General features: G+C 39.8%; 3 protein-coding genes and 2 pseudogenes across 5 annotated transcripts in view; 2 read left to right on the top strand and 3 right to left on the bottom strand.

Moving 5' to 3' along the window:
* LOC139970045 (uncharacterized) overlaps positions 1–26,788 on the top strand; it is a 289,538-nt gene that overhangs the window by 200,854 nt on the left and 61,896 nt on the right. The window lies entirely within an intron of this gene.
* Positions 1–26,788, bottom strand: part of LOC139970080 (uncharacterized) — a 496,120-nt gene that overhangs the window by 170,888 nt on the left and 298,444 nt on the right. The window lies entirely within an intron of this gene.
* LOC139970328 (uncharacterized) lies at positions 2,390–7,581 on the bottom strand. 2 transcript variants are annotated; one of them, XM_071975996.1, is made up of 3 exons: positions 6,746–7,581; positions 4,049–4,149; positions 2,390–3,181 (listed from the first exon to the last, which is right to left on the bottom strand). In XM_071975996.1, the coding sequence occupies exons 1-3, from the start codon at positions 6,829–6,831 to the stop codon at positions 2,979–2,981; spliced, it is 390 nt and encodes a 129-aa protein (XP_071832097.1). In that variant the 5' UTR covers positions 6,832–7,581; the 3' UTR covers positions 2,390–2,978. The 2 variants fall into 2 exon arrangements, with proteins under 2 accessions (XP_071832097.1, XP_071832096.1); XM_071975995.1 differs by having other exon boundaries at positions 6,980–7,579.
* Positions 10,783–10,877, top strand: LOC139970334 (U2 spliceosomal RNA; annotated as a pseudogene).
* Positions 13,350–13,444, bottom strand: LOC139970335 (U2 spliceosomal RNA; annotated as a pseudogene).

Genomic DNA, 26,788 nt, shown 5'->3' on the forward strand with positions numbered 1-26,788 from the left:
TCTCACTCCAGGGTTCCATACACTGCAAACAAACAACAACAACAAAATGTAACGAATAAAGGCCTGTGATATAACGAGTCGGGGCGTCAGAACATGTTGAGGATGAAGGGATATGCCTAGCCTACTTGAAGAGCTTGCATCGTGTTGACGTCTAAGTACCTCTTTAAACACTTACATATATTTGTTGCGTTCAAAATGTGAACGCCAGCGTTCAAAATTTGAGCGCTGTAGCATTTGAACAGTAGGCGTTCAGGATTTGAACACTATACACATCAGGCGCTCAAAAATTAGGTGTTTCTAAAAAGGGCATTAGATGTCAAAAAGTATTCCACTTAACCACTTAAAGGTGGGATCGCTCGTAATTTCCTCGTAAATTCTGTCCTTCACACCACCCGATTCAAAAATAATATCAATACTACCCTCTACCGGTTCGTCGCTGTTGTCTCGTAATTTCTCAGCAATCCAGTATTTACGGCTAGTAAGCAATAAACGGGTTCGGTTACTTGAACGGTGGCCTTGGCGAAATTCCTGCATAGTTTCTTGTCTGTGGCAGTACAGGGAGTTGTTATGGAACAACTCCCTGGTCAGTAGTATGCGGTATTACGCCGCGTGTTCGTGTGTGTTGTGTGATACAAAACTCTGTGCTTTGTTTTACGTTCAGAACTTTTCACAACTAATGGGCTGTACAGTATAGGTTACGGTCGAGCTTTGCATCAGGCGTAATAGTTCGACCAGGGCGCTGCTACTCTAGGCTCTAGCAGCTCCCTGCTTTTACTCTTTTAGGCCTACATGGTGAGCAGTCGACGTCAAGAAACAGCTCAAAAAACTATAGTTATGAACTTTATGTCTGATTTACGCTGACTGGTGTCACAAAAAGACAAACGCGAATGAGTGAAAAATATGACTGAAGTGATTACAAAATTGGGTATCAAACGTAAAGTCAAGTCCGTCATGTGTGAACAATTGGTATTTCAGCCAATATAGGTATTAATTATACATAAACAGAGTCACAGCTTACATTGTATTTTATATATAAATTTTAGTTATATGTCAGGAGGGTAAGACAAAGCATTTTATGTCATATACCATATATAGATAAATATGTATATTTAATTATTTTTGGACTCCTGGCAACGGGCCCTTTAGGCGATCACAGAGCACTTGCCCTAGCTGCACCCCGTCCTCCTAACCGGTGCACGTAAACCCTGTCCTTGCACCCCTTGACCCGAATTAAAAAATAACGAAACTTGAACGGACAAGGGAAGGAAAATACGTTGCCATAAGGGGCGGCTCCACCCTCTTTAGAAAGGATTGGCAAAAAGGGAATAAGTACATGAACAATAAACTAATAGTTATTTCCATTGAAAAGTGTCTCGCTGAGCATCGGCCGTCAAAGCAAAAAACTTTTTTTCCTAAATCACGTCAGTGTATTGCTTTCCAGCGTACTGTACTCCCAGAATTGACTCTCCTGCTTCTTGTTCCGAACAGCTCCCAACGAAATGCCAAAAAGTCGGCAACGGGGTTGGGGTGGGTTACCCAGCTCCACCATGGGGCACCTCATCTCGACTGACTCGAATTACAACACGAAACTTTAACTGAAATTGGATTGAATTAAAAAATATATATACTAGCTGTCTGCATGGATCATACTTATCTATACTATTGTGTGACCATATAGGCGTACAGGCTCTGTATAGTCAACCAGGAGAGACTGGGGGAAGCGTTTTTTCTTGCCACAGAAAATTAAACATTGCCCGGAAGTTCCTAGCACGATTAATTCATTTCAAACTTCGACGGCAATGAAGGACAAAGAGAACCATATAGGCCTATGCCTGACTATAAGATCATTGAACCATCAGGAACAACTCCGAATAATCTTCCATTTGCCGATTCATTACACTGGGAATAAGGGGTGGGGGTGGGGCTTTCCATTTGATCCGCAAGTATATTGAATGGTCACCACAACAAGGGTGTATAGCTTGGGACTAGCACGGGGAGACTTGTCAACCTTGTGAACTTTTTTGGGGGTGAGATGCGGGGGGGGGGGGGAGTTGGCAAACTAAAACATACAGGGTAAACAGAGTGGAGGAAAGAGGTCAAAAAAGAAAGAGTGAAAGACAGATGAAGGGATGGAGGAAGAAAGTAAAGAAAATGTGGAGATGGAGGCTATGGGTAGAGATAGATATGATATGAAAGTACAGAGAAAAAAAACCAAGAGCAGAAAAATGGAGATCACTGGGATACTGTCAAATACACAAGAAGAATATACAATCTAAATACTGGAATTAAATAATGCACAACATAAATACAGCTTTATGACATCAACAAATCAAAGGGGAAAGATATAATGTTTCAAGGATGCTGGAAAATAAGACACAACAGAAGATGGTTATGGTTTCTGATCTATTAGGCTTCTTCTCTCTACTGCTACCAGGATGTAAGAGACCACAGGGACTCGCACAACTCTTTAAGTTGTGATGACCTCTGACCCTTACTATGCCTAACTGTTATCTTGCCAGGAAATAAATACACCAGTGCATGAGAGGAGGTGAGAGACAGGACTGATTGATCGTGTCGATAGGGGTACATGTGATTCAAGAAGATAGATGTAAAGATTAGCATCGTTTGGACACTTCAAATGGGACCCCCTCCCCACCCCCCACACCCTCCCCCACGTTCAAATCATATCCCCTCCTGGCAACGGAAATGAACACCAGTATAAATAAACCGATACAGATATTTATACACGCTGTGCGTGTAGGCCTATATACAATAATATAAAGCTGGCCATTCTCTGATTGTTACTCCTTGATTGAATTTCCCCAACCTTGCCCACCTTGACTTAGAGGGTGGCCAAGCTCCTGATTTACAGTCATAGCTACTATCGAACAAAATGGACGAAAGCAATTTATCTCAATCTGGTGATGCAGATGTATCATTAGCTGCTAATCCAACGTTTGTGAATGTCGCACAACCTGTCAACAAAAGTCTGGGAAAAGTGCTTGCCCCTGCCATATGTATGATCTCTTTTGTTCAGGATCATGTAAATGTGGCAATGTGTATTCGTATAGTCTGAGGTTTCTCTCCCATGCTGCTCCATATCTAATCCTACTGGTGACATTGGACAGAACATTGGCAGATGGCTTCTTGAGAGGTGTTGAAGTAACTGGATCAGGAGTATCTGTAGAGATTACATAAAACAATAGTTACTAGATTGCAAGTATCCTGCTATAGCTTCTATGGCTGTGACTAAAAATATACAGTACCTTTTGTTTAGAACTTATCACACTTATGCAGCACTGGAAACTGATATTTCAATTTAAATGGTGTCATTGAGTTTAGAGGACATTGAAGTTACAAGTATGTTGGTGAAACCAAGACCACCCTCAAGAAGCAGTTCTAGTCACAAGTCAATACCATGAAAATGGAGACTCCAGTAGGGGAACACTTTCAGCTCCCCAATCATACCATTAAAGACATGTCCCAACAGGTAACTAACTTCGTAGACTAACCATCTCAGACACAGTACACCACAGCAGAGATAGAGAGAGTGGACGGAGTGCCCTAGCACCATTCAACTGAATGGGCTCAATATACAGGAAGGACATGACTAACTTTATCCTGCTCCATCTCTGTATTCTGCTATAGTTTATTTGCCCTCTCTCCTTACTTAATCCTCGCTTTGTACTCCAGTTTATCTAAATACCTCTGCTTTCCCTGACTCCTTTTGTTCAATACACCATTAACTTCTTTCTTTGTGTTCACCATGTCCTCTCTGTTCCAGGCTCTATTGTGTCTCTTTAATTTACTGTTACTAGTCAGTTTGCCTCTAAAGAAGATCCTGATAATATCAGGCCCACTTACTTTTATAAATTCTCATACACATGTATGCTTTTTAGTGGATGAGCAATATGCTACCATCTTTTTCTTTTCTTTTGGAATTTAATGAGAATGAAATTGTATTATTTTTCTGATCACACCAGATCAGATAAGATTAGCACTGCTCTTCCAGTCTGTAATTCATGCAAGGATAAACATAAAAATTTACCTTCTCCTTTCTGAGTGTCAACTGATCTTTCTGTGGTGACAGCCGCTGAGAATGCCTCTGTTTGACTTTCAGCATCTTTCCGGAAAAGATGCATTTGAAACCTATACAATGAAACAAAAAAAATTGTCTGTAAATCATATAACTGAAATAGTAATTTTACTGTACACCCCAAGCTTAATTGTATGCGTAATGAATCTGGTAATGACCAAATCATTACAAACATACATGTTTTTATCATACCTACCCAAGAAAAAATATGAAAGAGAAAAGTAACAAACAAACACTTAGGCAGATTTCAATAATAACATATTGTTAACCCACATTGATTTAAACCCAGATAAGGATGAGATATTCTTTCATACTCTTCTTCAACATATCCATAAACCGCGGTACCTTTCAAGAATTGTAAGGATAATTTTGTGTTGCCCAACTGCTTGCCCAACAACTTGAGCTCACATGTCAATGTAAAATTTACTATGTTAACTTCCTGTCTTAGTGAACTGATTGGTTTCATATCGCTAAAAGATGTCCAGTCTTTTGATCAAAGTTTGATGTACACTCATTATTTACCTACTGTGTAAACTTCCTGTTTATGTGAGCAGTTGGTTTCATGAGTGAGAATTGAGATGCTAGCTTACTCCATGACACCATTGTGAAAAATTCCTGTTTACATGAATAGCTTGATTTCAGACTACCATTAATTTAACGCTAGATTACTCTCCACAAGAGATAGTTTCGGCCACCAAATTTAATAGATATTATAATTTTTGAACACTAAACATCAGATCATTCACAAGAAGCTGAACAAAAACAAGCATAGTACTGACTATATATAAAAAATATGATAACTTAGCACAGCATCATAAAGTATGAGCATCAGGCCTACACAAAAAAAACTGGTACTTTCTTACCTCCAGGCATGGCTATATAAAGGTTTATAAAGGTATAGCTATATGTACTAATATGGTCCCTCAATTTGTGAGGCTAATTTACCTAATTTCTTGCATAGCAGTTGGGTTCCTTCAAAAATCCCAAACACAGAAATGTACACATGATTGCTGGAATATTGGACAGACAGTCAGTAGATAACAGTATAACACCCTGTTGCCCACATGAACCATTAAAACTTGATTGCATATATGCTGGCTGTGGCTGACCTTAGAAAAACATAAGGTCTAGTTGCATACGCAGCGGTGTGAAAACATGTGAATCAGTTAGTAGTGATTCTAAATTATTTATGTATAGTAGATGCATTATTTTTATAGGAAAAATTGCAGGTTCATGTGGTTGTACTTGTACAGCACAGTAGGCCTTCCTCACTGGTGTATATTACAAAATTAGGGAATACAGTTACTATGAACACTAAATTCAGATACTTATTACTAATACTATAGGCCATGGTTTCCCAAACCTGGGGTCGCGACCCCAACTGGGGTCGCGAAGCAATTCTTGTGGGGTCGCAGGCTTGTTTCAAAATATATAAAAAAAATCTGAGGGTACCCAAAATTTACCCGAATTTGAACGTTCGCAGTCAAAATCCTACACAATTCACCCTGAAAACTCATATTTAGGGTTTTATTAGCGGCCGTTCTAGCGTTTTTCCTGAGTGAATCTGGCGTTTTTTGCTCAATTGTCGCTGGCCACCCTGCTTCTGTATATTCACTATATTGTTTTCACATACAACTACAGTACTGTACTACAGGTACATGTGGGCCTGCACAACTTCATTATTCCGGAGACACAAACTTGGGGTCGCGCTCGGATGGTGCCACATGAAATGGGGTCCCCGCCTTGAAAAGTTTGGGAACCACTGCTATAGGCCTTAGTCCTATGTTATATGCCTAGTTAATTATGACTGGGCATAGGTGAGGCTTTTCTTTCAAATGCTCATTCACAAGAATTATTCCTCAAACAAGGACAGCTGATAACAATTTAGAACCTGGAGGGGTGGGGATGAACAGATCACCTAGGCCTAGTGGTTAGAAAATATATTTCCATCAATTTGTTGAGGCAAAAAAACAGTTTACTTTTTGGTGATGAGAAGGCCCAGCTTTCCATGGCATAAATATGAGGGGTGAAACTAAAGACCCCCAGTCCCTGTCAGTCTTCTTTAGGAAGGATATTTTAATTTTTAACTGTATACAGTACAAAGTGGCTATTCTTACGACTAGTTGTAAGAATAGTTTCCGACTACGCATGGGCAGTTGCTATTTTTATGATTAGGAGTACTAATTTTACGACGAGGAGTAACAATAACTTCCGGTTAGGGTTAGGATTGAGGTTTAGGGTTATGTTTAGGGTTAGGGTTACCCCTACTACATGCGCAGTTGCTTTATTTACTTTACTGCACTTGAATTTGCCTTTGTCGTAAGAATAGTTTATAAATAATTGTTACGACTAGTAGTCGTAAGAATAGCCACGGCCTATACAGTATCCTCATGACAAGCATTCACAAACAGTGATGATGATGACTCAGTAATACAACTTACTGCTATTTTGTGATAGGATAAGTATGATAAGGTTAGCATACGCTAGGTCCATTGGAAAAATAATGAATGATAGGCCTAGTTACAAAGCCTAGGCTCATCAAATCATGTATGTTACAAATACAATAGCATAGACACTGCAAAGTTCGAACACCTAAGCCTTAAAATACCCCAAAAACTATCTTCATTTTATTGACAGATATGTACGTACATACTTGCGCACGGGTCATTTTGGAGAGGAAATAACTGTAGCTTCCTAGTTTTTAGTGATATTGGCTTTCGCTTGTAGGTTATCATGGTGAAATTGTGTATTTCTTAGGGGTGTCCGAACTTTGCAGTTTTCTGTACTTCGCAATACTGACAGTTACCTAGGACAATACCCTGTAGTACTACTATGTACTAGTATTACCCTATACAGTTTTAGCCTAGCTTAGCAAATCATTACCTTTTTGTGTGATCCTGAAGCAAATGTTCTGCGAAATCTGCGTTGCTAACAGAAGTCAAATCGTGGACATGTTTGTAGAGCTCTTTCTCCATTTGCCAGTTTACGTAGGAACGTAGAAGATAGATCTTCGTGGCATCTCTTCGTCGCTGTTGTTCCTTTGCACTGCTGTTTTGTCAGGTCCATGCAACAATGGCTTTCCTCCACTTGAACCTACGCTCGTTCCAGGATAAGGTCGTTTTCTTTCGCCCGATTCTCCTTGCCCTGATCCCTTTTCCATGATTGTCACTATACTCTAGTCTAATCGAATGTATTTGTACGAAAATCGTACAGTATTCTTTACTCAAAAGGCACACAAACAACAAACTATCGCGTACGAAAATCCTTTGCGGTAAACAGCACAATAATCTGAAATGCTGTGTTATAACATTATGTGTGCATGGGTACGGGCTTGTTACGCATACGCTTGCCTGTGCTATTCACTGATCTAAATTTGCCACCGAGGTCACGTGAGTTTTCGGGGTCCCATTAAACCTCGCTGAAACCTCGAAAATGCCAGCGCCCTCTAAAAAAAGTCTACGAGCGATATCGCCTTTAACTTGTTCTTTATTGTAATGAGGCTTTGACGCCCAGTTGCGTTCTATATCGGACGATTATCGGTTACATTTTGCTGTTTGTAGTGTATATATAAGAATGCAAGCCGACGATCATTGATGGCCATTAGCCACCAGGAAGAAATTGTTACAGAGAACCGTCTATATTGACCACAACACCGACTATGGACGGTGAGGCACTTGAGTAATGAACATGTATGGACTATGAATGGGGTGATGGACAAAGGTAATAGAGATACAGAAGGTGAATACGGGAGCATGGCAGACAGAATAAATGAAAGAGGATGCACAATTCATTATGATTATTGTACCATCTCAACTCATCTGACATGTATTACTTTTTTCATAGATTGAATATTTTCCCAGTAATTGAGGAATTGCAAGTAGTGTATAGACCACAACCGGGGCACAAGGGGGACCCGATATAGGACGTCAAGTGGGACCGGAACTAGGGCAAAATGGACAGTGGGGACCGGAACTAGGGCAAAATGGACATTGGGGACCCAGACCGGGGCAAAATGGACAGTGGGGACCCCAACCGGGGCATAATCGACAAGGGGGACCCGAACTAGGGCAAAATGGACATTGGGGACCGGAACTAGGGCAAAATGGACAGTGGGGACCCGAACTAGGGCATTTCTGGAAAATGAGAACAAAAGCGATGTGTTGTACAGTTTTGTTTTTTATTCGAGTGCATCATTTCTTCACATCAAACAAGAAAATATATTGAACAAAAGGATAAGTCAATAGTGGCTTTAGTGACAATAACAATAGCGACTCGTCCGTTAGGTAGGATATCGATTTCTGTTTGAGGCAAACAATTACTAACCCCTAAGATCATCGTCCGTTAGCTATTTTCGCGCTCAGTACACAATGAAACTCAATGTTCTCCTTTGGGGTCTTAACCTTTCCTTTAGGATATATTTTGTGTGGTACAGTAATGTAGCGGGGGGACGAATTTTCCACACAAAAAAATAGTACACAATTATATACAAACACACTAGCTACATATGAGAAAAACACTGTATTGAATATTGAAAGGTATCCAACATCAGCACGACACTTTTCTAAACTCGTTAAAGTCAAAATAGATTTACCTAAAAGTTTCACTTGATCTGATACTAAAAAACGTTTGCACCGAACAGTTCATGAAACGTCACTTTGTAAATAATAAAATTAAAACAGATAAAAGATGCATCGCTAAACACATTTCATATAAAATGTATGTCAATTTAAGAAAACACTTCATTTAAAATAAATAAACACATAAAATCATGCATGATTATGTTTAGAACAACAACTTGGTAAGCACATGAAATAGTGAACATTGAAATGATCAATCGTTAAAGGTATGGATTGATAAAATAATATACATCTTGGTCATTACGGTGAACGTCATCGGTAAACCTTCCAACGATATCCGCCATACGTTGTCCACGGTTGTTATTTCTTTCTTCAGATCGATCGTATAGTCACCCACGTCTCTCTGACAACTTACACATCGTTGTCATTGTCCTCCTCATCATCACTTTCGTATTTGTTCTTCAGTCCATGATGTAATATCTTAGACATTTCCTTATTGAGTTCGAGCAAGTGCATCCAAGTCTCCACAGCATCATACGTGCGTTCACCATCCCCGTCATCGTGATCGTCACCACCATTATCATCACTGCTACTACTGCCAGTACCGTCTGATGTTTCAATCGGCTCATCCGAACTATTTTGTTCATTACTTCCCTCAGTATCCACCAGGTCATCGTCCTCTTCACTGCGGTCATCGGTCGAATCACTTTCACGATGTTTGCATTTCACGCCGACACGACGCGTATTCACATAACGATCTCTATTACCATTCACACTGTCATCCTCGCTTTTAGTTACCATCGCCGCCTTTTGATTACTAGGGTGAATGATGGATTCGTGTCGACGAAGATTGAACTGACGGTTAAATCCTTTATTGCATATTTTACAACGAAATCTCATCTTGAGGGTGTGTACTCTTTTGTGTCATTCGACGCAATGAGAGCTATTAAACAAAAATGTGAATGATATACTTTTTGAATATATCAATATGAGCACATGCTCAATTGCTCATCTAAACGACTCTCTTTTGCTCACGATGTGCTCTTTTGCTCTTTGAGTCACTCCTTTTATGCTCGCGTGCTCATCACATGAACCACATCATGCGTTTTTGTTTTGTTGCTAATTCTAATATGAGCACATGCTCAATTGCTCATCTAAACGACTCTTTTTTGCTCACGGTGTGCTCTTTTGCTCTTTGAGTCACTCCTTTTATGCTCGCGCGCTCATCACATGAACCACATCATGCGTTTATGTTTTGCTGCTAATTCTAATATGAGCACATGCTCAATTGCTCATCTAAACGACTCTTTTTTGCTCACGGTGTGCTCTTTTGCTCTTTGAGTCACTCATTTTGTACTCGCGTGCTCATCACATGAACCACATCACGCGTTTTTGTTTTGTTGCTAATTCTAATATGAGCACATGCTCAATTGCTCATCTAAACGACTCTTTTTTTCTCACGGTGTGCTCTTCGAGTCACTCATTTTGTGCTCATATTTAAAAAATGATATAATCCACGGTAAAGGTTCCAGTGAAAATAATATCGTATAAATCCACGGAACTTGCTTCGAAGGTCCGACAAAGGGAAGAGAGAAAGTATCCCGGTAAATGAATCCGATTGGTCTATGTGTATCAAGTTTTATGTCGTGTACGTGGCACAGGCAAAAGATCCTCAGGTATGGGACCAATCAAGCCTGCTCGTGCAATGTATCAGCCAAAAACGCATCGACTTGGTTACTTTTCAGCCATGACGCACTTTTCCCGATCAAAATTTGGCACAAAGTGAGACTGTCCTACCTAACCACTGTTTGTATACCCCCAATACTTTAGCAAGTTCTAATGGAGCACCTTCCTCCCCGAAGACTATTTGACCTTCTGCCCCCTTTACCCCTCTTTGAAAACGATCGATCGGGACCATTGTCTGCCACCAGCCTAAGATTCCAACACACACAATGAGGCATTATCGATACTTGGGTGAGACTTGGCATGTATAATGTGCACATATACGCAGTGTATATAGTGTATTTGTATAACACTGTGTGAGCTATAGGCACAACGTATGAGACCATCGTAACCCATGTTTGGATCATCCTTATTTTGGATAACTGGCTCGCTTCTCGGCCTTTTGGCTAAGATCATATGTAGTATCTGTTCTTTTCGGGAATGGTGATGCACACCTGACGATGATCACACGGTCACAGTCCCGATGCAAGGGGACTGGGGTTAGAAGCGGATCAGTCGTTCAGTAGTTTGGTTTTCGTGCCCAGGTTCTTTCCTGAGCGACTTTTTCTTAAAAAGTATTTTGGATAACTGGCTCTTATTAGCCAGGTAAGTTTTCTTTTCTAACCGCAAAGTTTTGGTTTTCACTCGTTTCCCCTTGAAACATTAGTTTGTCTGTAACTTGCTATTCCCCGGAAAAGTCAACACTAACGAGATTTTTCTTTCCTAGAGTTTTCTCAGTACTACGATAGGGCGAGCATACTTTTTTGGATGTCTAAATAACGATGGTAAAATGGAACTAAGATCACCGTTAGGTCTACAATAAATTTACATTTTACTTGAGTCGTATGGTAAAATGGACCTCAAAACACCTTTTTGTGTACAATAAAGATTGTGCTTGATGATATACACACATCGTACATTTGGATATGGTATTTTTATACGGTCCTAAGTTTAAAATAACGTAGACTATATAAAGATCTATGTATTTGGGTAAATATATATATATATATACAGGCCTATGTTGTAAAGTATCGGAGCCTTTACATGATAGAAGAATATATAACTGAACTAGCCTAAATGTATTAAATTAACCAACCTCTTAAATTAGACCAATGCCTAAATGGCCTACCACTATAGTTAAGCCTATACATACGTTAGAAATAAATGAGACGACACAATGCATGTTTAAGGAGAGTGTTGAGTCTGCTCTTTCTGGAATATTTGATAACCCTTTGTAGAGTCGGTTAAAAAGTTTTAAAAAAAAAAGTACTGATCAGCTTAAGTCTGACAAGGTCTTCGATGGTTTCTTCTTCCTCCTTAATGTCCTCATCTACCATGGTGAGTTTTATTTTCCCTTAAATATATAAAACTATCTATGCACCGTTTGACGCTATTGTACGTAAAAACATTTGTACCGCTGGCTATATGTTACACAGTGTAAAAACATCAACGAATGTGAATAGTACACGTATTGAACAAACGGATAAGTCAATAGTGACTTTAGTGACAATAACAATAGCGACTCGTCCGTTAGGTAGGATATCGATGTTTGAGGCAAACAATTACTAGCCCCTAAGATGATCGTCCGTTTGCTATATTCGCTCTGTTTATAAGACACGTTACGGTTAAGAATTTCGCGATCGGAAACAAAGTTGCAAGTCCTAGATCAATTTTAGGGATGACATCATCAGTTGCATAAGTACATCGTACGAGTGAGTACTGCGCATGTGTAAAGAGGCGGTGCTTACATGATTTGGCGGTATTTTTGAAACTAGCCATTACCTATACTTACACTGTGGCGTACACACTAAACGCTATTAACATTTGGAACCCTATATAAGACGATGTCTCTGTGGTGATTACGTCATTTGAGCAATAGCCTCGAAGATGGCTAGCACGAGCATATTGTGTCTTTTATTGTCAACGTTTTGAAACACCAACGCAAATTGTAAATCACCCGGTGGCCTGCATTTGTATTCCACCGTTGGGTATTTGCGGCATGTGGAGGAGGAGAAGGAGCCTGAAGGAGCAGAGGATAACGGGAAAAGAATACAATGTCTTCATAGAGACACTGGCAGAAATTTTCCCGGAAACTCACCATGGTAGATGAGGACATTAAGGAGGAAGAAGAAACCATCGAAGACCTTGTCAGACTTAAGCTGATCAGTACTTTTTTTTTTAAAACTTTTTAACCGACTCTACAAAGGGTTATCAAATATTCCAGAAAGAGCAGACTCAACACTCTCCTTAAACATGCATTGTGTCGTCTCATTTATTTCTAACGTATGTATAGGCTTAACTATAGTGGTAGGCCATTTAGGCATTGGTCTAATTTAAGAGGTTGGTTAATTTAATACATTTAGGCTAGTTCAGTTATATATTCTTCTATCATGTAAAGGCTCCGATACTTTACAACATAGGCCTGTATATATATATATATATTTACCCAAATACATAGATCTTTATATAGTCTACGTTATTTTAAACTTAGGACCGTATAAAAATACCATATCCAAATGTACGATGTGTGTATATCATCAAGCACAATCTTTATTGTACACAAAAAGGTGTTTTGAGGTCCATTTTACCATACGACTCAAGTAAAATGTAAATTTATTGTAGACCTAACGGTGATCTTAGTTCCATTTTACCATCGTTATTTAGACATCCAAAAAAGTATGCTCGCCCTATCGTAGTACTGAGAAAACTCTAGGAAAGAAAAATCTCGTTAGTGTTGACTTTTCCGGGGAATAGCAAGTTACAGACAAACTAATGTTTCAAGGGGAAACGAGTGAAAACCAAAACTTTGCGGTTAGAAAAGAAAACTTACCTGGCTAATAAGAGCCAGTTATCCAAAATACTTTTTAAGAAAAAGTCGCTCAGGAAAGAACCTGGGCACGAAAACCAAACTACTGAACGACTGATCCGCTTCTAACCCCAGTCCCCTTGCATCGGGACTGTGACCGTGTGATCATCGTCAGGTGTGCATCACCATTCCCGAAAAGAACAGATACTACATATGATCTTAGCCAAAAGGCCGAGAAGCGAGCCAGTTATCCAAAATAAGGATGATCCAAACATGGGTTACGATGGTCTCATACGTTGTGCCTATAGCTCACACAGTGTTATACAAATACACTATATACACTGCGTATATGTGCACATTATACATGCCAAGTCTCACCCAAGTATCGATAATGCCTCATTGTGTGTGTTGGAATCTTAGGCTGGTGGCAGACAATGGTCCCGATCGATCGTTTTCAAAGAGGGGTAAAGGGGGCAGAAGGTCAAATAGTCTTCGGGGAGGAAGGTGCTCCATTAGAACTTGCTAACGTATTGGGGGTATACAAACAGTGGTTAGGTAGGACAGTCTCACTTTGTGCCAAATTTTGATCGGGAAAAGTGCGTCATGGCTGAAAAGTAACCAAGTCGATGCGTTTTTGGCTGATACATTGCACGAGCAGGCTTGATTGGTCCCATACCTGAGGATCTTTTGCCTGTGCCACGTACACGACATAAAACTTGATACACATAGACCAATCGGATTCATTTACCGGGATACTTTCTCTCTTCCCTTTGTCGGACCTTCGAAGCAAGTTCCGTGGATTTATACGATATTATTTTCACTGGAACCTTTACCGTGGATTATATCATTTTTTAAATATGAGCACAAAATGAGTGACTCGAAGAGCACACCGTGAGAAAAAAAGAGTCGTTTAGATGAGCAATTGAGCATGTGCTCATATTAGAATTAGCAACAAAACAAAAACGCGTGATGTGGTTCATGTGATGAGCACGCGAGTACAAAATGAGTGACTCAAAGAGCAAAAGAGCACACCGTGAGCAAAAAAGAGTCGTTTAGATGAGCAATTGAGCATGTGCTCATATTAGAATTAGCAGCAAAACATAAACGCATGATGTGGTTCATGTGATGAGCGCGCGAGCATAAAAGGAGTGACTCAAAGAGCAAAAGAGCACACCGTGAGCAAAAAAGAGTCGTTTAGATGAGCAATTGAGCATGTGCTCATATTAGAATTAGCAACAAAACAAAAACGCATGATGTGGTTCATGTGATGAGCACGCGAGCATAAAAGGAGTGACTCAAAGAGCAAAAGAGCACATCGTGAGCAAAAGAGAGTCGTTTAGATGAGCAATTGAGCATGTGCTCATATTGATATATTCAAAAAGTATATCATTCACATTTTTGTTTAATAGCTCTCATTGCGTCGAATGACACAAAAGAGTACACACCCTCAAGATGAGATTTCGTTGTAAAATATGCAATAAAGGATTTAACCGTCAGTTCAATCTTCGTCGACACGAATCCATCATTCACCCTAGTAATCAAAAGGCGGCGATGGTAACTAAAAGCGAGGATGACAGTGTGAATGGTAATAGAGATCGTTATGTGAATACGCGTCGTGTCGGCGTGAAATGCAAACATCGTGAAAGTGATTCGACCGATGACCGCAGTGAAGAGGACGATGACCTGGTGGATACTGAGGGAAGTAATGAACAAAATAGTTCGGATGAGCCGATTGAAACATCAGACGGTACTGGCAGTAGTAGCAGTGATGATAATGGTGGTGACGATCACGATGACGGGGATGGTGAACGCACGTATGATGCTGTGGAGACTTGGATGCACTTGCTCGAACTCAATAAGGAAATGTCTAAGATATTACATCATGGACTGAAGAACAAATACGAAAGTGATGATGAGGAGGACAATGACAACGATGTGTAAGTTGTCAGAGAGACGTGGGTGACTATACGATCGATCTGAAGAAAGAAATAACAACCGTGGACAACGTATGGCGGATATCGTTGGAAGGTTTACCGATGACGTTCACCGTAATGACCAAGATGTATATTATTTTATCAATCCATACCTTTAACGATTGATCATTTCAATGTTCACTATTTCATGTGCTTACCAAGTTGTTGTTCTAAACATAATCATGCATGATTTTATGTGTTTATTTATTTTAAATGAAGTGTTTTCTTAAATTGACATACATTTTATATGAAATGTGTTTAGCGATGCATCTTTTATCTGTTTTAATTTTATTATTTACAAAGTGACGTTTCATGAACTGTTCGGTGCAAACGTTTTTTAGTATCAGATCAAGTGAAACTTTTAGGTAAATCTATTTTGACTTTAACGAGTTTAGAAAAGTGTCGTGCTGATGTTGGATACCTTTCAATATTCAATACAGTGTTTTTCTCATATGTAGCTAGTGTGTTTGTATATAATTGTGTACTATTTTTTTGTGTGGAAAATTCGTCCCCCCGCTACATTACTGTACCACACAAAATATATCCTAAAGGAAAGGTTAAGACCCCAAAGGAGAACATTGAGTTTCATTGTGTACTGAGCGCGAAAATAGCTAACGGACGATGATCTTAGGGGTTAGTAATTGTTTGCCTCAAACAGAAATCGATATCCTACCTAACGGACGAGTCGCTATTGTTATTGTCACTAAAGCCACTATTGACTTATCCTTTTGTTCAATATATTTTCTTGTTTGATGTGAAGAAATGATGCACTCGAATAAAAAACAAAACTGTACAACACATCGCTTTTGTTCTCATTTTCCAGAAATGCCCTAGTTCGGGTCCCCACTGTCCATTTTGCCCTAGTTCCGGTCCCCAATGTCCATTTTGCCCTAGTTCGGGTCCCCCTTGTCGATTATGCCCCGGTTGGGGTCCCCACTGTCCATTTTGCCCCGGTCTGGGTCCCCAATGTCCATTTTGCCCTAGTTCCGGTCCCCACTGTCCATTTTGCCCTAGTTCCGGTCCCACTTGACGTCCTATATCGGGTCCCCCTTGTGCCCCGGTTGTGGTCTATACACTACTATTGCATACATGAAATTTATATTTCAAAGCTGAACTCATGCAGCCTAAAACACTCCGGGGGCCGTTTCCGGCCATCTGGGGAGTTTGTAAAGCCTAAAATGTTCTTGTACGCTCCGCGCCAACTGATGGTGGCGCTCCAGCTTAGATAGTTTACTAATATCACCTCCCCCCCCCCCCCACTCTTCGGAACATATGTGCGCCACTGATGGAACCATACTAATGTAGTGTCTGTGTAGCCTCAAGCCATGCAAGGAGCTATCACCGATAGAGTTGTCTGGTGGAGTGAGATGTCACTGACAGCGAGAGGTTTATGTTACCAACACACTGTTACAAAAACGTATTCTTATAGTAGAATACCGGCAGCCAGGATGCCTGCGTTAAGTCGCAATTTAACAGAAGTTCGTGAAAAACGGTGCCCCGTTCTAAAACGAATACATTAGAACCGTGAATCAAAAAGTAAGAGTTAATGCTGTAAAGGAATAAATTCTCTCCTGTTAACGATTCCTACTGTTATCAAAGTTTGTCGAATTTTTTACTTCTTTTGCAATTAATTCTTCAGTGGCCAACCCATTTAGTGTAAATTAAACCCGACACGCGTCAATGTGTGTACTTTTCTAAGTATATATGTTATGCGCTATCGACCGATTTGCGCCATCGATCGATAGAGCTGCGCTATCTATGGATCCGTCGTTAGCGCAAGCATCGGTAGATCGCGCAGGTATCGATCGATGGCGCAGGCAGATCGACGGATTGTATGTCTATTTTTGATAATGACAATGTTTTTTCTTAAACTTCAGGATGACGCCAAGTGCTGTTTAATGGACACATCACCGATTTTTCTAAAAAATTGCCCGTTTAATTATTATTTTCTATGTAAATATTTATGATAAATTCAATAAAATTTTATCAATTGATAGTGATACAATGAGTTCCAATAACTTGGTTGTATCATGGAGATAACCTAAATCCATTGCTGAATCAGGCATATGTATCAGGTTTTATCATATGTCTTCAGGCCTTGGTTCTAAGAAATCTGCTAAATTACTGATGGGATTGGGCCAACAGTGACTATCGACCTCATATAGTACTGATATATAGTGACGATATTCGTAAAAATGGAAAAAGAGCCAGCTTTTCGAGAACACATGCAGGAGACCGTCGACCGCCAAGCTGCTTCAACAAAGAGCCCAGTCATTAGCGCGGAGAAGTACGATGCCATAAAATCTCATCTTCTGCATCCAAGCATCAAGGTGGACTCGCACTTCCGACATTGGGTCAAAACACGGAATTTTCAGATTCTCGACCTCCCTGGCCTCGAGGGAAGCGCCAAGTTCCTGCGAGTTGTCAATGCTGAAAACGTGTTCGATGTCGTGAAGGGTATTCACGTAGACAAGGCCTGCAGTTCCCCTTTAAATCTCATCCTACACGACCCACGAACTATCGATTGATAGCGCAGCGCTATCTACCGATGGCGCAAATCGGTCGATAGCGCACAACATAACCAAGAAAAGAACCTGGGCACGAAAACCAAACTACCGAACGACTGATCCGCTCTCACCCATAGTCCCCTTGCATAGAGACTGTGACTGTGCGATCTCCGTCGGGTGTGTATCACCATTCCCCTCGAAAGGGAACACCTAATTTATTATACATTTAATTTTAGTTTTAGTAAATGCTTCAGAGCTAAGTCAACTACATATATATACCATCTTTGTGTATTTGAGAAAATAGTGAACACTGTGACGTTAATTTTAGCCCAAACAACAACAGTTTTTAACCAGTAAACACATGGTTTGATATCAAATGAAGTAACCCTACCAACTTTTTAAATAATAAGAAACATGATGCGCATAATTCAACACAGAAATCACCAAACGAGAATATAACCCGCATAATTTTGGTAGCACTTTTTTTTATTAATATGCAAATTGAACAGTGTCCGATGTTTGTTAGTTGATACAGAACGGTGATAACTTGTAATTGTGCATTCATGCAAAGGTGTTATAATACCCACTATTAAAGACAAATTATTATTGGCGTCATGCAGTTTATAATGCATTCACCTGTTATTCTATATACAAACAATGGTGAATGTTAATTTACAATATAAAGGCACTGCTGTATGTCCATAACGTCTTATTTTCAAAATGTCACTATTAATTTACAGGGTCTGTTTTGTCTTCGAGAGAGCTCCCTGCTATAATTAGACAACTTTTACAGAGAGAGAGAGAGAGAGCTCCCTGGTGTTGTTAGGGAGCGATCACAAACATAGCTCCCTAATATTAATAGGAGCTGTCACAAAGACGGTTGCCTGGTAAAATTAGGGAGCTGTCTCAGAGAGGTCCTTGGTATAATTTAGGCAGCTGTTACAGAAAGAGTTCCCTGGTATTATTTGAGAGCTGTCACAAACAGAGCTCCCTAGAATTAATATGAGCTGTCAAAAAGACGGTTGCCTGATATAATTAGGAAGCTGTCACAGAGAGGTCCAGGGTTTAATTAGGCAGCTGGTGCATAGAATAATCCCTAGTATTTTTAGGGAGCTGTAACAAAAGAGCTCCCTAGAATTAATATGAGCTGTCTAAAAGTGGGTTCCCTGGTATAATAAAGGAGCTGTTACAGAGATAACTCCCTGGTATTATCAGGGAGCTGTCACAAACAGAGCTCCCTGATATTAATATTACCTGTAGCTGTCACAAAAAAAGGTTTCCCTTGTATAATTAGGGAGATGTCAGAATGGGTACACCCTGGTATAATTAGGGAGCTGTCATGGAGAGATGTCATTGGTGTTACACTAAGCCCCCCCCCCCCCCCTCCTCATTACCAATGTTTCGTTTTTGTTGCGTAGAAGTATAGAAGACGCGAATATAGCATTGTACTGGATCAAAGTATCAATATAGATAACAATATCAGCTGATCAGCTATATTGTAAACTGTTTGTTTGTTATGTAAATATCGCGTGATGGTTTCTGGAAGGCTAAATAAATACTATGAATTGTGTAACATAAGTGACTTTTAGTGCGCGGTTGTTGATGTGATGTTTGATTTTTAAATCGATATTCTCATTTGTATCGGCGTTACAAGGGAAATATGAAAATAATTTTACCCATTCCACTCTCCCACGAACATAACATATAGCTTTGTATTGACTCAAATGTTCTTTACCACTGCAGGTACAACAAAAAAATGCATATATTACACATACAGGTTGCATTTGCAGAGACCAAATCTTGGAATATCACTCATTTGTGCATATTCCTCAATCGTCTATCAGCTCTTAATTATAATTATGTAATGTTTTATTGCAGATCCTCAAAGTGCTTGTCTGGTTTCAACATTCTTGGTGTATTGTTGTGGACAATTGTGACATATTAGGTTAAATTGATTTTTTCCTGTAAAGGTGGAGGATGGTGAAAGATGTAACAACGGATTGTTAGAAATAGCTGAATTATACCATTATACCATTGTAATCACTACAGCGGTATTATCTATATATCGGCAGAGTGGTATTGAAGGTTAGGTGGGGTTGCCGAAAGACCCCTGGTTAAAAAACTCTCCCGTTAATAAGATAAATGCAATTTGAAATGTTTGAAGAATGAGACTTAACATTACCATTATATCTAAGATACAATGTGAATGTACGTCCTAACACATGGGATTAAATGCATACAATAACAAAAAGACTATACTTTATTAGTATTATTATTATTATGAATTATAAATAAGTTATGAAAATATACTCGATCTTTTATATTAAGTTTAAGACGAAGCATTTAAACCAAAAAGGAAACTTCAATACCTTGATCTACAGAGTCATGTAAACGTTGTTATTAACCATGAACAAATTAAGATTCAACCATGACAGTACCAGATATGTATAAGACCAACAAAACAATAAAATCCATTTAGAAATCGAATGATGGCTTTTGAAAGAAGGGCCATTACACCCTAGAAATCTCTACCAGACAGGGGAGGAGAAGGTGATATTTCATTCAGAATTTACAACCGTTCTAGCTATTGTAGTGCGCACGCGCGCTACAATATTGGGAATACAAGCCCGCTCCACCATCCGCATGTCTGGCTGGTGAATGCCAGCTGAACATACACTCTTCATAGCAATCTCAAATTCACATCTTGGCTACGCAGGAAAAAATCCAGACCCAGATTTGCAAAGAATTGTTTCGGCAAACAGTTAATTCTGCACTGGCACACGTAAACAAAAATGATCCCATTGAGTAGAATACTTCTTCAAAACAATACGTAAAATTCTCTACTTTGGTTCGTTTTTCTCGAATTGAACAAGACAGGTAACATTTGAACGCATTTGAGTTAATAAAAAAAAAATTGCACGCAACAAATGTTAATCGTATTATGCACAACAACTCGGTGTTATTTGGTGATCTCGGGCACGAACAGCTAGCCCGTAATGGTATGGCATTATATACTACACAGTCAAAGTTAGTTGCCAGAGCTAGCTGCTCTGTACGTATATTACGTGTTTTGGATCATGAACCAGGGCCAGGAAACCGAACAAGCAATTTTTAATCGCCCGGAGTGTGTAATAGTGCAATGAGAGACTGGACCTACATTGTATTCGTTAGAGTAATTGTGCATTAGGCCTTCGGTGTAAATCACCGTATGTTCGTTAACTTTCGCTAACTAGGCGAGGATCATAGAAATTGAAGTAGGGGAATGGCGTCATGCGACATATAATGAAGCCACCCATCCAACTGGTGGCGCTTTGCTTATACGACAAGAAAGTACTGGCGCGTAATACAAGCACTAGGTCTTTGACATAACTGAAGTGATAAAGTTGACATAAATCACTCGAAATGGTGATATCGTGTGCCGCATTTGGGTGCCAAACATGTGGCAGTGGACTGTAAGTTTTACAAGTTATTCTTAGGTATCGATAATAGAAGCAATTACATAGGAATCTAATTTCTTTACTAGTGTCGTCTGCTCAGCTGATGTTGTTATTCACTGGACCCTGGATATAGTTAGCCTAAGCCCTAGACCGGCCACGGCGGCTTTCGGATGCGATATAACTAAAGCCTAATTTTAAAAATGTTAACACCTCATTTTTCTCAAAACTGTTTCCCTAACGACAGATCCACATGCCAGAATAACATGGGATGATGGTTATGATGTCGTGGGCTTGCCACTAACAATTCAATAATAGAAAACTAGGCTACTACCGACTTTGCAACGTTAAAATTAAACTAATAACTGCATGCACAGACTAATATGGAAATATTACACGAAACAAGGTGTGTGGGAAGGGGAAGAGGGGTGGTGGGTTGCCTTTACACGGCATTTTTTAAGGGACAACTTGGCTATGTCACTATTTGAGTGGAGCAGTAAAATAATACAAACAAGACAGATGTTTGCCATATGCCTCTCAGATACCAGAAATGACACTTTCCAGACATTAAAAGTTGCACAAACACTCCACTTACTCGAGTCATTATAGATGCGAGAAAAAGCCAGGAGTATAGTACTTACCACTATGGTCACCATAACATGTCTCTGTTGCGCAAAGTACGCCTTCTCTTTCAGAAAAAGCGGGTAAAATCAAATTCAGTTTGAAAGTCGAATGCACAATATGTATATGTAGAGACTAACAAATGATCAGGCCTTTTGCCGTGCACTACAAAGCGCCCTCTATTTTTTCAAGGCTATACTGCTTAAACAGACGGCGATAAACTGTGTCAGCTTTCTTCCTTGTTCAATTTCTATGACGTTAACATGTTGTTCAAGTTGACCAATCAGTGTCCAGGACTGGGTATTCTCTGTCACGTCCGGAAAATACGTGAGTCTTTCTTAAATACAATATGGTTACAAAGACCCATCCATTGAATATCAATTACAGCAAACTAAATTTCGCCTTCATCGCGCACCACAATGACACGTATTTGTATACAGTTGTTTTAGTTATTTGTAGATGTTATTACATATTGCAGACTGGATGTAACATTTACCTTCAATACACGACATCCGTGTATGTGACCTATGCTGCTGGGATGTATCAAGTTAGTATCATTTGCCGTTAAGATGAACAAAATAAAACTAATGGATGCTGTTAGCTCCGGAATATTATTTTGTTATCTGTTTTAGAAAAGGCCAATTTATTAGGGACAATAAATTTTTCTCTTGATTGCCCTTCAAAGCTGCTCTATAAAGTTCATCGGGACTCATGAGAATTTTCACAGTGAGAAAAAATTGCATCTTCGTTATCCATCTTTTAAAAACATGATAATTTAAAACGTAATGAAACTGAAGCATCTTATCTTCAATCTAAACAAAATATCTAGCCATATATCGTAATAATGATAATATCACCAAAATATGAAACAATTATACGATACCACGGGGCAAACTTCTTATGATCTTTATATTTAAATTAAAATAAACTGTCACCAAACTGCTTATCCACTAGAGAGCCTGTGTAAGAGAATGTGTAAAAGTAAGTTGGCCTGACGTTTTGATCCTAGCAGGATCTACTTCAGAGGCTAAATGACAAGTGATCATTACGATCCTGCTAAGATCGAAACGTCAGGCCAACTTATTTGTACACGATCATTATATTTGTTTGTTGTGTAAACAGTGACTGTCGTACAACGGTAGTAAAGTACGTTATATATTTAGTTTGTGGTACAGGATAAGTAAATAGCGATAACAATAGGCAAGCATGTTCCTGAATACGAAAGGTAGGTTAGATGTGAACATATGTTAGTATTAATATAGTTAGTTATGGAAAAGAAAGATAGATACGAAAATAAATATATTCATATTAAGAAGTAAAAACAAACAGCATTTAAAGAACGGAAAGCCCTGTTATTTGAAAAGTCCCCTTTTCTCACGTTCTGATATGTAACAAGTGAAATGCGTTTCGTTTTCTTTTATGGAAATCACTGCTTAATACGAATGAAAACATCTATTGCTTTAATAATTTATAATCTCGTTACTATGGATGACACGTTATTGATTTAATTTTACTGTTAGCTGAACCTTGAGCTGAGTTTATCACAGTGTTTTCATCAAGCCAATGTTTGTCAAGTCACAAGTCTTTCGCTCATGTCAAGCGTATAACAGCAGCTTATATAGTCATTCTAGACGTAAGCCTAATGATAATCAACAACCGATGCCCAACGAGGCATCTTTATCAAGTGCTTCGGGTCCTGTGAATGACGTGTTTCAGTGAGCTCTTGTTACAATGCTATGGAGGCTACTCTTTTCTACAAGAGTAGTCATATACACTGGGCAGCAACTGAAGTAATATTGTACCGTTATGGAGGGCAGGAGTAGAGGGGTAGCTAGGGGAGGGGGACAGGCCCTCAAGTATTTGTCTGCCACCCCCAGTCATATACACTGGGCAGTAACTGAACTTCAGTGTAAAACCGGTGTACTTTTACTCTCTTAATACGCAAATATAATGTTAATACAAAATCAAAGATTTACTTACTCTGTACAGAGACTAATCTTGTATCATAATGGAGGGCAGGGGAGGAGCAGAAGGGTCTATACGGCAATAGGTCCTCAAATATTTGTCTGCCACCCCTTGAAATTATCGAAACTGGAATAGAGATAAACATTATAGTATGAAACATTATTGCCTAGGTTTCCTTTTTTCTGTTGGTTTTATCTGTACCAGGTGTTAACATCCGCTCCAACTGTTAATACCAAGCACGCAATATAATATCTGAGGGTTGCTCAGAAGGAACATTGATCCCGGATTTTTTTTTAAAACATTCTTGGTCGAATTAACCCTGCTTATACCTCGACTTTTGACTATTATTTTCCAAAACAAAAACGATTTTATATCTTGACATTTTGTGGTTTTATTTCTGATATTTAATTTTTCTTATAGAACAATTTAGACTGATATCGCAACTTTCCACGCTTTCTAGAAATCGTAACGTTTGTCATGAAGTTTTGACGATTATCTCGAAAAAACCTGGTGTCCTCGACACTGAAGAATGTCTTCATCTAACAAGTGAACTAAGGAAGATGTGATGATCAGGCGCGGCGGAACGGGAAAATTATTGGGGGGGCTAATGTGTGGAGACTGTCTTAGCGGAGCGCCACCATTGGTTGGCGCGGAGCGTACAAGAAAATTTGGGGTTTTTCAAAACCCCAGATGGTCGGAAACGGCACTTCCCGATTGTTTTATGCTGCGAATACCTAGCCCTAAAATATGGGTCTCAAGCCTGCAATTTCTCAGATTGCACGTAAAAATCTGTAAAAACATTGTAATCTGTATATTCGATGGTGTTTTAAGAGAGTAGCTATTACTCGTAGTGTACTCGCAAAGACGTTTTTGAGTGTAGTAAATTACTACTTGCCAGTGGCGTAGGAAGGTACTTTTGAGTGGGGGGCTGAAGACTGATGGCCGGCCTGGGGGAGGGGTCTAAGGGGAGGGGGTGTCCCCCTCCTCTTTGGAATTTTTTGCATTTCCAGGTAGCCTCAGATGCAATTTGGTGCAATATAGCACACTTTAACACCCACTCCATTTTGTAAACTTAATTTTGTATTTTCACCAGGCCTTAGATGCAATTTGGTGCTCCAAATGAGATTTTTTTTCTCATTTGGAATGAAAAAGGGGTTTTCTGACTTGCGAAGCGGGGGGGGGGGGGGGGGGGCGGAATGATACTTCCGCCCCCCCCCCCCCCCACATTTTTCACTAGGGGGATGGCGCCCCCCAGCCCCCCGGTTCCTACCCCCTTGCTACTTGCAATTAAATGCAATACTTAAATAAATGTCATAAGAAAAAACAGAAAGCATTTCTTAATGTCAACAAATGGGTAACAAGTATGCATTGAAAAATATGGTAAATATTGGGGGGCTTATCATGCATTTGCCCCCTCAACTTTTTCATTGGGGGGCTGAGCCCCCCCCCCCCCCCCCCCAAGCCCCCCGGTTCCGCCGCCACTGGTGATGATCCCCCCCTCCCTCTTCTTCCCTCCGGCCTCCCCTTCCGACTCATACACCTCCCTTTGACACTCCAGGTATTCAGTCATTCGGTACAACGAATATCACCTTTGTGTTATTATACTAATTCACGTCACAAGAACACTCCGTCTTCAACGCAATCCAATTCCATGATATTAAACTACTGCGTGTACATGGCTATGCACTGAATGTAAGGAAAGATAGAACAAACACCGTCTTTAACCATCACGCCCCCATCACCATCCCATCCCTAGTAATTCCACAATATATGTGACTCCATGTGTGGTTCCATGTAGTGGGTCACGTTTTTCATCGTATATCGAGTGAAATATAGGCTTACTTTGTACTATGGAAACTGTGTACAACTAGCGCATTGTATGTAAGGAAGCAGGACACTTCGCCCAACAACCATTTCGCCCAACTGCCATTTCGCCCAACCTTACCATTTCGCCCAACCAGCCTGGTCATTTCGCCCAACCAGCCTAGTCATTTCGCCCAACCAGCCTGGTCATTTCGCCCAACCAGTCTGGTCATTTCGCCCAACCTTGATTAAATATGATATTTCAAAAGGAAACGTTCGGGAATTGTTAACGTTACAGGATACGAACCGAATATTAAGGAAACTTGAGGATTGATCAGTGTGTTAGGGGTTAGGTTTGATAGTAAACGTTGGAATATTAAGGAAACTTGAAGTCCTTTACTTTGTATAACTTTAGTAAGGAAACGTTCGGGAATTTTTAACGTTACAGGATACGAACCGAATATTAAGGAATCTTGAGGATGGATCAGTGTTTTAGGGGTTAGGTTTGATAGGTTTGATATAGTAAACGTTCGGGAATTGTTAACGTTACGGGATACGAACCGAGTATTAAGGAAACTTGAAGTCGTGGTTAAATTGATTACATATGTGATTACATATGTGGTTACATTGATAAAGTGGTTACAATGATTAAATATAGTAATTCAATATTACGGACGGGTTTTATCTATATTTTTTTCTTCAATTTAATAAGGAAACGTTCGGGAATTGGTAGTCAGTAGGATGGATCAGTGTTTTAGGGGTTACGTTTGATAGGTTTTTATGAAGACCGATTCCCCTGTGTTTGTATAATAATATAACTTCCATTGTATGCGTAAACGCCTAAAGTAGTGTAATCCTCCCATTATACCCGAAATAACTGCTCAGACTCCGATCGATATCGAGCGGACCTCACTTTTTTATTTACCTATTACGAAGTAGGCCTAACCTAACCCAAAATAAATCAAATTGAACTAGTGGAATAGAAAAAGTAATGTTATTCTGACTGAATATTAGTAAAAATAAGGTTGGGCGAAATGACCAACACGGTTGGGCGAAATGACCATGCTGGTTGGGCGAAATGACTATGATGGTTGGGCGAAATGACCATGCTGGTTGGGCGAAATGACCAGACTGGTTGGACGAAATGACCAGGCTGGTTGGGCGAAATGGCAGTTGGGCGAAATGGTTGTTGGGCGAAGTGACTAGAAAGCGTATGTAAATACTAACAACATCAAACAAACAGACAAGTCGTTCCAGACCCCAGGAAGAGGAGGGTTAGTTAAC

The sequence above is a fragment of the Apostichopus japonicus genome, chromosome 7, assembly GCF_037975245.1.
Source record: "Apostichopus japonicus isolate 1M-3 chromosome 7, ASM3797524v1, whole genome shotgun sequence".
Taxonomy (NCBI): Eukaryota; Metazoa; Echinodermata; class Holothuroidea; order Aspidochirotida; family Stichopodidae; genus Apostichopus; species Apostichopus japonicus.

Excerpts from the sequence above, each read along its gene's own strand:
- LOC139970328 (XM_071975995.1), bottom strand. The coding sequence starts at position 7,071 with ATGGAGAAAGAGCTCTACAAACATGTCCACGATTTGACTTCTGTTAGC. Across the intron at positions 4,150-6,979 it reads CTTCAGGATCACACAAAAAG|GTTTCAAATGCATCTTTTCC; the intron begins GTAATGATTTGC and ends TTCATTGTATAG. Across the intron at positions 3,182-4,048 it reads TGACACTCAGAAAGGAGAAG|ATACTCCTGATCCAGTTACT; the intron begins GTAAATTTTTAT and ends TAATCTCTACAG.